The sequence below is a fragment of the Artemia sp. Qi Xiang Cuo genome, chromosome 2 (assembly GCF_049724085.1).
Source record: "Artemia sp. Qi Xiang Cuo chromosome 2, ASM4972408v1, whole genome shotgun sequence".
NCBI classification, from domain to species: Eukaryota; Metazoa; Arthropoda; class Branchiopoda; order Anostraca; family Artemiidae; genus Artemia; species Artemia sp. Qi Xiang Cuo.
The window spans coordinates 96,965,645-96,980,644 of NC_142795.1; the positions used below are offsets into that span (position 1 = coordinate 96,965,645).

At 40.8% G+C, this 15,000-nt stretch overlaps 1 protein-coding gene across 1 annotated transcript in view; it reads right to left on the reverse strand.

Moving 5' to 3' along the window:
- Nucleotides 1–15,000, reverse strand: part of LOC148955865 (ATP-binding cassette sub-family C member 4-like) — a 216,306-nt gene that overhangs the window by 99,801 nt on the left and 101,505 nt on the right. Inside the window, exon 10 of the mRNA XM_089104749.1 lies at nt 14,412–14,524. Within this exon, the coding sequence (XP_088960875.1) occupies nt 14,412–14,524 (113 nt within the window). The remainder of the gene's footprint in view (nt 1–14,411; nt 14,525–15,000) is intronic.

A 15,000-nucleotide genomic window follows, 5' to 3' on the forward strand; every position in this document is an offset into this window, starting at 1 on the left:
GTGGACTAAGACCCAAATTCTGAGCTAGTGAATTTCCACCGTTCAGGCTGGTGGACTGGGACCCCAATACTGAGCTAGTGGATTTCCAATATTCGGGCTGGTTGACTAAGACCCCAATTTTCCAACTCTTGCATTTCATGACAGAACTTCAAAATGAACTTCTAAAAATCAAGAGAATGTAACTGTGAGAAGGTAAAGCACAACAAGTCACTACTGAAATATTCCAACTCTTTCATTTCACGACAGAAATTCAATATGAAATTTGAAAAATTAAGACACTGTAACTGTGATATGGTAAGTGTGTAAGTTTTTGTGTGTGTGTAAGTTTTGACGTGTGTGTGTGTAAGTTTTCTTGTGTGTGCTTAAGTTTTCGTGTGTGTATGTGTAAGTTTTTGTGCGTGTGTGTAAGATTTTGTGTGTGCAAGTTTTTGTGTGTGTAAGTTTTTGTGTGCATGTAAGTTTTTGTGTGCATGTAAGTTTTTGCGTGTGGATGTAAGTTTTTGTGTGTGTGTGTGTGTTAGTTTTTGTGTGTCTAAGCTTTTTTGTGTGTATTTTTATACTTGTGTGTGTGTGTGTCAGTTTTCGTGTTATTGTAATTATTCATGTTCTTGTGTAAGTTTTTGTGTTTGTGTGTGTGTGTGTTTGTGTGTGTGTGTGTTTTTGTTTTGTGTGTGTGTAAGTTTGTTTGTGTTTGTGTTTGTTTGTGTGTGTGTGTAAGTTTTTGTGTGTGTGTAAGTTTTTGTGTGCATGTAAGTTTTTGTGTTCATGTAAGTTTTTGCATGTGGGTGTAAGTTTTTGTGTGTGTGTGTAGTTTTGTGTGTCTAGCTTTTGTGTGTGGGTGTAAGTTTTTGTGTGTGTGTTTGTAAGTTTGTGTGTGTGTTTGTGTGTGTGTGTAAGTTTTTGTGTGTGTCTGTGTGTGTATGTTTGTGTCTGTGTCTGTGTGTGTGTAAGTTTTGTGTGTGTAAGTTCTGATGTGTGTGTGTGTTTTCGTGTGTGTGTGTGTAAGTGTTGTGTGTGTGTGTGTGTGTGTGTTTGTAAGTTTTTGTGCGTGTGTGTGTGAGTTTTTGTTGTGTTCATGTGTAAGTTTTTTGTGTGTGTGTGTGTGTAAGTTTTTGTGTGTGTGCAAGTCTTGATGGGTGTATGTAAGTTTTCGTGTGTGTGTGTGTGTGTGAGTTTGTGTGTGTGTGTGTGTGTGTGTGTGTAAGTTTTTGTGTGCATGTAAGTTTTTGTGTGCATGTAAGTTTTCATGTGCATGTGTAAGTTTTTGTGTGTGTGTGTGTGTGTGTGTGTAAGTCTTGCGTGTGTGTGTGTTTCGTGTGTGTGTGTGTGTGTGTGTGTGTGTGTGTGTGTGTGTGTGTGTGTGTGTGTGTGTGTGTGGGTTTGTAAGTGTTTATGTGCTTGTATGTGTTGGTTTGGATGTGTAAGTTTTTGTGTGTGTGTGTGTGTGTGTAAGTTTTTGTTTTCTTTTTTTATTTTTCATGTGTGTGTGTATGAGTTCGTGTGTGTGTGTGTGTAATTTTTATTTGGAGTGTGGTGAATTGTGTGTTTTGTTGTTTGTTTGTGTGTATGTGTTGGTGTGTGAGTGTAAGTTTTTGTGTGTGCGTGTCAGTTTTTGTGTGTGTGTAAGTTTTTGTGTGCATGTAAGATTTTATGTGCATGTAAGTTTTCGTGTGCATGTGTACGTTTTTTGTGTGTATGTGTGTGTGTGTGTGCATTAGTTTTTGTGTGTGTGTAAGTTTTTGTGTGTGTGTGTAATTTTTTGTGAGTGTGTGTAAGTTTTAGTGTGTGTGTAAGTTTTTGTGTTCTTTTAAGTTTTTGTGTGAATGTAATTTTTTGAGTGTGGGTGTAAGTTTTTGCGTGTGGGTGTAAGTTTTTGTGTGTGTGTGTGTGTAAGTTTTTGTGTGTCTAAGATTTTGTGTGTGTTAGTTTGGTCGTGCGTGTGTGTGTTAGTTTTCGTGTGTGTGTGTGTGTGTGTGTGTGTGTAAGTTTTTGTGTGAAGAAAACTAGCTCAGAAAAGACAAAAATAGAAAACCACTCATCTCAATATTAGGTTTCAGTCAACACACACCTATGAAAGGCTAATAAATCCAGCCCAGAAAAGTCAAAAATAGCAAACTACATAATCCAAATCATAGGTTTCTGAAAGGACACACCTATGAAAGGCTAAGAAATCTAGCTCAGAAAAGTAAAAAATAGCAAACTAGTCATCACAAACTATAGGTTTCAGACAACAAACACCTATGAAAGGCTAAGAAATCCAGCTCAGAAAAGTCAAAAGTAGCAATCCAACCATCACAAATCATAGGTTTCAGACAACACACACCAACGAAAGACTAAGAAATCAAGCTAAGAAAAGCCCGAAATAGTAATTTACATATCCCAAATCATATGTTTCAGACACCATTCACCTAAGAACGGCTAAGAAACCTACCTCAGAAAAGTCAAAAATACCAATCTAGTCATCCCAAAATATTGTTTTCAGACTACACACACATTAGAAAGTATTTTAAAGCAAGATCAGAAAAGTCAAAAGTAGCAAACCACACATCACAAATCAAAGTTTTAATACACCACACACAATTGAAAGAATTTGACATCCCACTCAGAAAAGACCGAAATAGTAATTTACATATCCCAAATCATAGGTTTCAGACAGCATTCACCTACGAAATACTAAGAAACCTTAGCTTACAAAAGTCTGAAATAGCCAAGTACTCATCCCAAACTCGAAGTTTCAGACAACAAACACCTATGAGTGACTAAGAATCCTAGCTCTGAAAAGTCCAAAAAGCAAACTATATCTCCCAAATCATAATTTTCTGAAAGGACAACCTATGAAAGGCTAAGAAATCTAGCTCAGAAAAGTCAAAAATAGCAAATTAACCATCCCAAAACATAGGTTTCAGTCAACACACACCTACGAATGGCTAAGAAATCCTGCTCAGAAAAGTCAAAAAATAGCAACCCACCCACCCCAAATCATAGGTTTCAGACACCACACACCTATGAAAGACTAAGAAATCTGGTTATGAAAGGTCAAAAATAGCAAATTACATATCCCAAATCATAGGTTTCAGACAACACTCACCTATGAACGGCTAAGAAACCTAGCTCAGAAAAGTAAAAAATAGCAAACTAGTCATCCCAAACTATAGGTTTCAGACAACAAACACCTATTAAAGGCTAAGAAATCCAGCTCAGAAAAGTCAAAAGTAGCAATCAACCCATTCCCAAATCATAGGGTTCAGACAACAGAAACCTATGAAAGACTAAGAAATCCAGCTCAGAAAAGTCAAAAATAGCGAACTACATATCGCAAATCATCGGTTTCAGTCAACACAAACCATCTAAAGACTAAGAAAGTTAGCTCGGAAATGTCAAAATATCAAACTACTCATCCCAAACTATTGGTTTCAGACAAAATTCACCTACGAAATACTAGAAAACCTTAGCTCAGAAAAGCCTCAAATAGCAAACTACACATCCCAAATCATAATGTTCTGACAACACATACCTATGAAAGGCTAAGAAACCTAGCTCAGAAAAGTCGAAAATAGCAAATTACACATCCCAAATCATAGGTTTCAGACACGACACGCCTATGAAAGACTAAGAAATCCAACTCAGAAAAGCCCGAAATAGTAATTTACATATCCCAAACTATAGGTTTCAGACAGCATTCACCTACGAAATACTAAGAAAGCTTAGCTCAAAAAAGTCTGAAATAGCCAACTACTCATCCCAAACTCGACGTTTCAGACAACAAACACCTATGAGTGACTAAGAATCCTAGCTCTGAAAAGTCCAAAAAGCAAACTACTCCTCCCAAATCATAGGCTTCAGTCAACACACACCTACGAATTGCTAAGAAATCCAGCTCAGAAATGTCAAAAATAGACAAGAAACCATCCCAAATCGAAGGTTTCAGTCAACACACACCTACGAATGGCTAAGAAATCCAGCTCAGAAATGTCAGAAAATAGCAACTTACATATCCTAAATCATAGGTTTCAGACACCACACACCTACGAAAGACTAAGAAATCCGGTTATGAAAAGTCGGAAATAGCAAATTACATATCCCAAATCATAGGTTTCAGACAACACTCACCTATGAACGGCTAAGAAACCTAGCTCAGAAAAGTCAAAAATAGCAAACTAGTCATCCCAAACTGTAGCTTTCAGACAACAAACACCTATGAAAGGCTAAGAAATCCAGCTCAGAAAAGTCAAAAGTAGCAATCAACCCATCCCAAATCCTAGGTTTCAGACAACACACACCTATGAAAGACTAAGAAATCCAACCCATAAAATTCATAAAAAGCAAACTACATATCCCAAATCATCGGTTTCAGTCAACATACACCAACGATAGACTAAGAAACCTAGCTCAGAAAAGTCAAAAATAGCAAACTACACATCCCAAACTATTGGTTTCAGACAACATTCACCTAGGAAATACTAGGAAACCTTAGCTCAGAAAAGCCTGAAGTAGCAAACTACACATCCCAAATCATAGGTTTCAGACAACACACATCAACGAAAGACGGGTGCACGGGGGGGGCACCGGGAGGGCCTTTGGGGGGCCGGAGGGACATTTGGGGACCGGTGGGCCTGTGGGGCACAGGGAGGGCCTTTGGGGGGCCGGAGGGACATTTGGGGGCCGGGGGAGGGCCTTTGGGGGTCCGTTGGTCCTGTGGGAGCTCGCTGTGCCTTTGGGGGGCCCGGGGATGGCCTTTGGGGGTATGGGTTGGCCTTTGGGGGCGCCGGTGGCACTATGTGAGCTTGGGGGAGCTTTGTGGGACACGAAGGGCGTGTGGGTGCCTGGGGGACATTTGGGGGCAGGTGGAGGGCCTTTGGGACCCCGTTGGTCCTTTGGGAGCTCGATGGGCCTTTGGGGGAGGGGGGGGGGATGTCCTTTGAGGGTCTGAGGAGGGCGTTTGGGGGGCTGGGGCTCTAGGGGACCTTGGGAGACCTTTGGGGCCGGTGTAGGGCCTTTGGGACCCCGTTGGTCCTTTGGGAGCTCGATGGTCCTTTGGGGAGCCCGGGGATGGCCTTTGGGGGTCTGGGTGGGCCTTTGGGGGCGCCGGTGGCTCTTTGGGAGCCCGGGGGACCATTGAGGACCGGGGGAGGGCCTCTGTGGTCCGGGGGCCCTTTGGGGGTCCGGGGGCCCTTTGAGGACCAGAGGAGGGCCTTTGAGGGTCTGAGGAGGGCGTTTGGGGGGCTGGGGCTCTTTGGGAGCTTGGGGGACCTTTGAGTACCGGGGGCTTCCTTCGGGGTTGGGGTGGGGGATCGGAACCCTTTGGGGTTGGGGTAGAGGACCTCACAACACTGTTCAAATGGAACTTGTGTATTATAACGACCACAGAGTTTCACCCTCAAATTCTCTTCTAAAACCTTTCTTAAAATCTTCTTTCAAATGGCTCAAACTGTTTCGCCAAAATAATCTCATAAAATGGATAAAACGGTTTCACCCAAATAATCCCTAAACGTAATTTCAGCGTGTTCCTTTTGTTTGGCATCTCTGCGCTAACGCATTTCAAATTTCTAGGAAACCCTTTCCTACGTTAATCTCTTCATCTGATAAATTTTCCTAGCTAAACTATTAGGGTTTCGTTAGAATATCAATTTATCTCTCCGACTTAAAGCTCCGTGAAGCCGTATTTAAAAATGGAATTTCTATCTCTTTAGACCCCCACATAATTCCAAGATAACATGTGATGTCAATTATGATTCCTGACACTAAAGATCAATGAAGCCCTATTTAAAAATAGAATATTAATTTTTCTCTCTGTCCTAAAGAATGTTTATCCCTCAGACCTAAGATTAAAGAAGCCTTAGTGTTTCTTAATTCTCCCCTTCGTGAATCAATAATTTCCCCTAGCGATTATGTAAATCAAGTTCACAGGTGCTATTTCTCAGGTTAAGCTAACCAAACAACAATGAAGCCATGTTTGTTTCTTAATTCCCCCTTCCTCAGACCTAAGATTAAAGAAGCCTTAATGTTTCTTAATTCTCCCCTTCGTGAATCAATAATTTCCCCTAGCGATTATGTAAATCAAGTTCACAGGTGCTATTTCTCAGGTTAAGCTAACCAAACAACAATGAAGCCATGTTTTTTCTTAATTCCCCCTTCCTCAGACCTAAGATTAAAGAAGCCTTAATGTTTCTTAATTCTCCCCTTCGTGAATCAATAATTTCCCCTAGCGATTACGTAATCTTTCTCCCTAGAGACTCTATGACCATATTGTTTCATAATTCCCCACGCTCGTGAATCAATAATTCCCCAATCGATTATGCAAATCAAGTTCATGGAAATCCACTTCCCCTTCGATTACGCAATCAATTTCTCGGAAATTCACTTCCCCCTCGAGTCCTAGATCAATAGCATTGTTTCCCGTTAGAATTCAATGCGCATGTGCAACCTTCGCCCCGGAGTTATTACACACAGAAACATCAAATAAATCGACCTTGGAAAAAGAGGTCATTGACCCCATTACGTAATCTTTCTCCCTAGGGAGGCTATGCCCTTATTTGGGATGCAAAAAAAGTTGTAGGTGGCAGCAGGGGTGAGCAATGGGAGTCAATAAGGCCCTTCTACTTATATGCTCCCAGGGCATAACTTACATAACTTACAACCCTTGCCCTGAGGGCTGGGGGGGGGTCGTCATCCTCAAAGACCTAATTTGCAGAGCTTTCAACTACGTTGAACAAAATTGCTATCTCAAAATTTTGATTGGATGTGCTTGGGGAATGGTGGGAGTGAGAGGGGGGTTAGTTTCCCTCCAATCACTTCCGACTATTAAAAAGGGCAGTAGTCCTTTCAATTTCCAATCGAATGAGCCCTTTTGAAGTTTCTACGGCAACGCTTTCTATTAAAACCTTATATGCACCCAGGGCATAACTTACAACCCTTTCCCTGAGGGCTGTGAGGGGGGTTGTAATCCTCAAAGACCTAATTTCCAGAACTTTCGGCTAGGTTGAACAAAATGGCTATCTCAATATTTTGGTTGGATGTGTTTGGGGAAACGGCGTGCGTGAGAGAGGGGTTAGTTGCCCTCCAATCACCTCCGACTATTAAAAAGGGCACTAACCCTTTCAATTTGCAATCGAATGAGCCCTTTTTAAAGTTTCTACGAAAAAGCTTTCTATAAACAAAACCTCATATGCCCCCAGGGCATAACTTACAACCCTTGTCCTGAGGGCTGTGGGGATGGTGTCATCCTCAAAAACATAATTTCCTGACTTTTTAACTACTACGAACAAAGTGGACAACTCAAAATTTTGATTGGATGTGTTTGGGGAAATGGTGGGTGTGAGAGGGGTGTTAGTTATCGACAATCGCTTTCGACTATTAAAAAGGGCACAAGCCCTTCTAATTTTCAATCGAATGAGCCCTTTTTGAAGTTTCTACAACATCGCTATCTATAAGAACCTTATATGCCCCCAGGGCATAACTTACAACCCTTGCCCTGAGGGCTCTGAGACGGTTATCATTCTCAAAGACCTAATTTCTAAAACGTTTAACTACACTGAATAAAATTTTGATAGGATGTGTTTGTGGAAAGGTCGGCATGAGAGGGGGGTTAGTTGCCCTCCAATCACTTTCGACTACTAAAAAGGGCACCAGCCTTTTGAATTTCCAATTGAATAAGCCCTTTTTCAAGTTTCTACGACAAAGCTTTCAATAAAAACCTTATATGCCCCCAGGGCATAACTTACAACCCTTACCCTGAGGGCTATGGGGGGGGGGGGGGTGTCATCCTCTAAAATATATGCTAAAAAAATATAACTTCCAGAACTTTCAGCTACGTTGATTAATATGTATATCTCAAAATTTGATTGGATGTGTTTGGGGAAACGGTGAGGGTGGAAGGGGTGTTAGCTGCCTTCCAATCCCTTTCGACTATTAAAAAGGGTACTAGCCATTCCAATTTCCAATCGAATGAGCCCTTTTCGAAGTTTTTACAACAACTCCTATGATACGAAGTGTCCTGGTATGAAAAAAAATAATTCGATACGAAGTCCCCAAAAATGTTTGGGGGAATGGTGGGCGTGAGAGGGGGGTTAGTTGCCTTCCAATTACTTTCAACTATTAAAAAGGGCACTAGCCCTTTGAATTTCCAGTCGAAGGAGCCTTTTTTCAAGTTTTTACGACAACGCTTTCTATAAAAACGTTACATGCCCCAGGGCATAATTTACAACCCTTGCCCCGAAGACTGTGGGGGGAGTGTCCAGCTCAAAGATATAACTTCCGAACCTTTCAACTGCGTTGAACATAATGGCTATCTCAAAATTTTTACTGGATGTTTTTGGGGAAATGGTGGGCGTGGAAGGAGTGTTAGTTGCCCTCCAATCACATTTAACTATTAAAAAGGGCCCTAGCCATTTCAATTTCCAATCGAATGAGCCCTTTTTGAAGTTTCTACGATAACTTCTTCGATACAAAGTGCCTTAGTCTAAAGAAAAAAAAACAAAAAACAATACATTGTGCTAACAGTGTTCTTTACGTAGGCAGCGCGATTGCGCTGCCTATGATAGTACTGATTATTATATTTGTAAAGTATATAAAACAGGAAATCAAATAATGCGTTCACCTTATTTCTGTCAGTTATGGAGTCTTGTATTCATTTACCAAAATTTCGATTATAACGCCTAGAAATTGGATTTTTTCACTAATGAATTCTTCAAAAATTTTTAACAAGAATATGATTTGCTTAAATATTTTATCTTTAAACAATGCTGAATATTTTAAATAAAGGGATAGTCAATAGCAAAGCCTAATAAAAAACTATTTATGACTAATGTTTGTCTTTTTCTTCCAGGCCAACTTTTTGCTTTTTTCTTCTTTTTTTTTATTTCTTCACTTCGCTTTGGTAGTCCGATGCATGGTCAGTTTCAATTTATCGAAAACAAGGGAGCTAACGAGCTCCTGATCGAAAGTACCGCGCAAACTTCACCACGAAGTAGCGAAAGTAGCGCGCAAACTTCACTGCGAAGTGGCGGAAGTACCGCGCAAACTTCACCACGAAGTAGCGAAAGTATCATGCAAACTTCACCGCGAAGTAGCGAAAATACCGCGCAAACTCCACCGCAAAGTAGCGAAAGTACCACGCAAACTTCACCACGAAGTAGCGAAAGTGCCGCACAAACTTCACCGCGAAGTAGCAAAAGTACCGCGCAAACTTCACCGCAAAAGTACCGCGCAAACACTCCAACTTCATCTTCACGAATGAAGCTATAAATAAAAACACCTAACTCCGTCTCCTCAGAATCTACTTCCCTGTTTTCAAAAAGTACATAAATTCACCTCTTTCTCTATAGTTTTCTCGTATTGCACGCCCCCCCCAATGTCTAACCGATGACAGACATGAAGGCACACAGCTTTTTCAAAATATTTTAAATTGCACGCTAAGAATAGAGCATTTGAGGGCCCTATTTATTCGATATTACAATCCGATTTTAGGAATTAAAAAAAAATATTCACTGTGAATTTAGGAATTAAACAACAAAAAATGTAGGCTTCTTCATAATACATTTAGTCTATGATAGTGACCAAATAATCTTCGGGAATTTTGTCAGGATTAACTTTGAAGGGAAGGGGAGATTAAGAACTAAGCGTTCCACATTTCCATTATTGAAATACTTCTATTCATAAAATAAGAAAAAAATTACTGAAAATGGATAATTTTAATTATGACATTTTTCTGAGGAAAAAACTTATTGTGTCATACAATATGTCTCAAATTAAGGACACATAATCGCAGCCAGAAATCACTCAAATGGGATATAAGGATTAGGAACTGTTTGCAAAAATGTCAAAACGGGCGGATAGGGGTGGGTAAAACTTTCAAAAAGGTTACACTAAACAAGCTAAATGGGAATTTATAAGCAAATATAAACAAAAAAAAATAAAAAACTTAGAGAAAATCCCAAAGACCAGTAAATCTACGGAAAAAATCGACGATCTGGGACAAAATTGCAATATAAATGATTTTTACACCATTTTGTAGAGAAAAAAATTCTGTACAACATACCAAAAGTCCCTAAGAATCCCCTTGGCGGAACAGGGTGAAAAACGGGGGGAAAGGGGAAAACTCAGAGGGGAAAACTCGAAAATCTACCACCGGTAGCTTTTGATGCTGAGAATTGCATTCCTGATACTCTTGGGTCCAAAAAGATCGAGTATACGTTTTTTTATTGATGTGCAATAAGTCGTTCATTCGTTTCCCCACTTACAGGGGGACAAGAGGGGGTAAATAAAGATCCTGTACAGCAGTATGCAGGACTTGTTTTCTGGGGTTTCCCAGTGCGAAAAGAATGAATATGTTACTTTGATTGCTAAGTTATTAGCCTTTCCTCCCGTTTTCCAGTTACTGGGGAAAACGAGGGGGAAATCAAGATAACCTCTAAAGGGAAAAGATAGTCAGACGGCTTTACAAAACTTAGAGAGGAGACAAAGGTCTATCAACTCGGTTTTAAAACCCTCTACTACAAAATTGACGAGAGTTTAATATCCTATTCCTTGGTGCTACTCTTTTCCTGTTTGCTGGAGATTCACTACCTACTGGTACGTTCAATCGGTCAACCAATAATGCAGGCTTGCCGTCCCCAATCTTTGCTCGCTCCTTTACAAGTATACCTTGGAGTCCAGCTACACCAGCAATCTGGTTCACGTTTTTTCATCGACCAGCTGAATAGGCTAGGTTTTTTCTACTTCTTACTCCTAAGTGCTTTGATTTGAGCGTTCTGCCGCAGTAACTCCTGGTACAGGATTTCCAGGGATGAATTCTAAAAGTTTCATTCAGTTCATTGGTGAGAATGTCGACCACAACATTTGCACTATCGACGGAAACGGTACTTTCAATGGGATGGGCATGCTAGCTGCTGCCATACCAAGGCTACCCAAATTTCCAATCATGATCCCAAGAGCAGTTGTAAACCTTGAAGTATTCCAGTAAGATGGACAAATGCACTTCTTCTTCTACTACAGATGCCAACAGGAGAACATTCTTGTGTACAAACCCATCCCGACCATCACCTTCGACGACAAAATCGATGGCACTGACCTACTATGGCATGCAAGCTGGATACATGACACGAAACGGGTCGGATGGAGTGGATTTATGCAAGCAATTCACCATAGGTCATACAAAGGCGCTTCGTCGATTGTTTTTCTGCCTATGATCAACTATAATCCTTCCGATCTTTCTTGTGTATAAACGATCTTACGTTTTATCTCCGATAAAGCACGCCGGCACGGAATGTTACCAGTTATTACTTTCGACCAACCTTTTTACATAAAAGTGGTGAACATCATCAATGCTGAGCCTGCTCATAGTCATCTCAAGGCAGCAGTTCCAATAATCGGTGGTCTCCATTGCCGTATGAGCTTTCTAGGACCGATCGAGCACTTGATGACGGAAACAGGAATAAAAGAAAAATGCTAGAATGCCTATATGCCGGTAACACCATTAAGCGTATCATTAGCGGTAAGGCTGTTTCAAGAGCCATGAGAGCGAACGAGCATGTAGATTCAGCATTGCAGATCACTCTCATTTGCAAATTGTATGGTTTCGACTGCACAGATGACAGGCATGCGAGTCATCAAGACTCTGCAGAAGCTTCGGCAATACGTATAGATCTACTGAATGAGCAAGTAACCCTTGAAGACGCGTCCAACGCAGACATGGTACGTCGAATCCGAAAGCGAATGATGGAGTTTCAAGACACGCTGCAGAAAACAGGACTGCAAAAATATGGCTTCAGTATTCAGAAATGTTCGGAGTGCTTAAGAAGGCCACCAGGGCACAACGGACCGGAAACTGGGTGCAGTATCTTCAAGCACTATCTGAGATACTCCCTTACTTTGAAGCTGCAGGCCACAACCTGTATATGAAATCGGTTAGAATACTTATCCAGCAAATGGAAGAGCTGAAAGAAAGTAACCAGAAGCTGTATAAAGACGTCGCGGATGGGATGTCTGTCATTCGAAGAAGCAATAAATTTTGGGCTGGGCTCTCTCCCGACTTAGTAATTGAGCAAGTACTGATGAGGTAACTGAAAATAAGAATGGCAATCACGAGAGGAAATGGAATAAGTGAGATGCAAAGGTTGATCTGGGCTATGCCAATACCAGTGCGAACTGAAATTCATGAGCTTATGCGGTCACTCACCGGCGTTGAGCATGTGTCATCTGAACAGCACGTTTTCGTAAGACCAGCTAGGATAGAAAGAGAAGGAAAGGACGTAAAGGCTTTATTAGCTTTTTTGCGCAGTCCTGTCCATGCGACAACTGCACTAAATTGCGCAATATATCGAATGGTATGACAGCAGCAAGGGATGTCAACGTGGATACAGCAAAGGCGATAGGAAAAGAAATTCTGAAGTCACTGGACGACGCCGACGCCGGTCGCTACATCTTCAAGCGCAAAAGCAAAGCGATTACGCTGGCCTATTAAGGCACCATTTCCAAAGCTGAAGGTGAAGACATACAAGTTGACGCAAGTCTTTTGTTCAAACGTCTTGCAGCAGCGGCAACTACAGCCAGAGGGGATATGGAACAAACTCTCAGATTCGAACTCTCAAGCTATCCTGCTGCCCTTTTCGAATCGTCAAGCCTGCCGTGATAGCCAGATAAAGCGGAGCTAGCGGAAGCTAGTTGGAAATTAGCAAAGCCAGAACCTGTGAACCTGCCCTATCAAAAGAGCCGGAAAAATACGTGATCGACGGTGATGGCCGCTCCAGCATATTCCATGGAAAACAGAAAACACTTTCGAACAGGTTTGCAACAATAACGTTTCATTCGTGACACAGAAGTATTCAAATGTTTCCGTCGTCTTTGATGGTTACACTTGAGGTTCGTCTACCAAAGATGTCACCCAGGTTAGACAAACAAAAGGTATCCAGTGTCTGACCGTCGATTTCACACTGAGTATGAAGCTGCAAAGGAAGAAGGAGGATTTCTTGAGGAATCCCAACAATAAGCAAAATATTATTCGAGCTATTGTCAAGAAGCTTGTCCAAGTCGGCCTCACTGTCCTTCATGTAGAGAGAGATGCGGACGTTCTGACTGCATTAACAGGTGTTAATGCGGCCAAGGAAAGGGTAACCGCAGTAATCGTAAAAGACACTGATTTATTGATCGGTCTCCTCCATCACCTGCCTCCGGAAGCCAGGAATCTCTACTTCGAAACTAGTTCTAAGTCAAGATCGCTGTCAACTAAATAATGGCACATCAACTTTATCAAAAGATCGCTGGATCAGGTTTGCCACTCTATTCTTGTTGACCACGCTTTTCTTGGTTGCGACACGACGTCCCGTTTGTTTGGGATAAGAAAGCAGACTGTCCTGCCATTCCTGAAAAGGCATGAAGAATTTAGGAATAACTGTGAAGGATTCCTTCACAAAGGAAAGCTAGGTATAGGGCTTTTCTTAAAAAACTGAACAGCTCAAAGACATCAACTTTTGTGAATCCAGAGAGACTTTCACCAACTCTATTGGCTGTGAAATTTCATTTTTATAGAGTCTTCTATCAGATAATGGAATGGCGTAATACTGCGTTAGAACTCGACCTTTAGTACAAATCCTCGATCTTATCCTTTTAGTTCAGTCAAAACCGTAATCATTTTTTGCTGTGATTACCGAAGTTACCTGGTTTGTTTCATTTTTTCCATTTAGTTTTGTCTTCTGTTTCTATTATATAGTCGAAGTAAATCTACCCACGTACTCCGGAAGCCCGATGCATTGTCTCCCCTACGGTGAAAACACTGCAGAAAAGCAAGATACGAATCTAATACCATGTTTTTTGAAATAATAAAGTCAAAAAACCTTAAGGGCAACATTTTGACCAGCCATATCGCACAACTCTCGAGGATACTGATTCTCCCTTCCCCCTTCCCCGCTAAAGGGAGAAATTGAACCAAGTCCAGTGATAAAACAATATAACTTTCTTTTTTCGAGTTCTCCGCGCAGAAAAAGAGCAGACGTGAAATTCGGTCGTACAATAAATCTGCCCCTGAGTTTTTCCAATTTTCCCCTTTCCCCCTGTTTTTTACCCTTTTCCGCCAAGGAAACTTTTGGGGGCTTCTGATTTATCGTGCAGAATTTATTTCTCTACAAGACGGTGCAAAAATCTTTTATATTGCAATTTTGTCCCAGAGTCTCGTAGATTTACTGGACTACTCCCACTCCTCACAAACATACCATTTAGAGGAGTCAGTAGTTACATTTGTGTAGATGCAACAAAAAGACCTGTTAAATAAGACAACATTTTTTAAATCAAGACTGACTTCACAGATGGTCTGATACTACCCTTAAAAAATCCTACTTTTCATGATTTGTTTTCTAAATAGTTTTTGGAAATCCAACATAGAAGTAACACACCTTAAGCAACAAGTAGCTAAAAATTACCTTGCAAGAGAGACTCTGGCTTTTTGTCCTCCACTCAGCACAACACCTTGGTCTCCAACTAGGGTCATATCTCCAAACGGAAGCCGACTTAAGTCTTTGTCTAAGGCACACACCTAAAACGTTAGTAACTTTTTGTAAACTGTAATTTTGAAAAAAATTTGTAGTTATATTGATAGTTGGCAACAATAACAGTCGTCGGTAAGAACAGCATTCTTAAATAGAATGCAAAACTGGTAAACACTTCAATGTAATATTTAATACATTAACCGACATATTATGAAATCATTTATCGATGCCAAAAATCGAACAAGGTATACGAAGTGAAGATGTAAAATTTGGGCAACAAAACAACAAAAATAGCTACGTGAATGACAATAGTAACTTCGAAAGTCAAGCATTCATGTAAAGATCCATTGCTAGAGGGGAGAGGGGAACTACAAAAATACAAAATCAGTAGAATGTGAGGAGTAAAACCAATTATGGTGGAAATAGAAAAGCAAGAGTTTTTAGGGCAGGTGTGTGATAGGGCTCAAAGAAAATCCATGCATTAATTGGTTTTTTTTTATGGAGGATGGGGGAAGAATCCAAA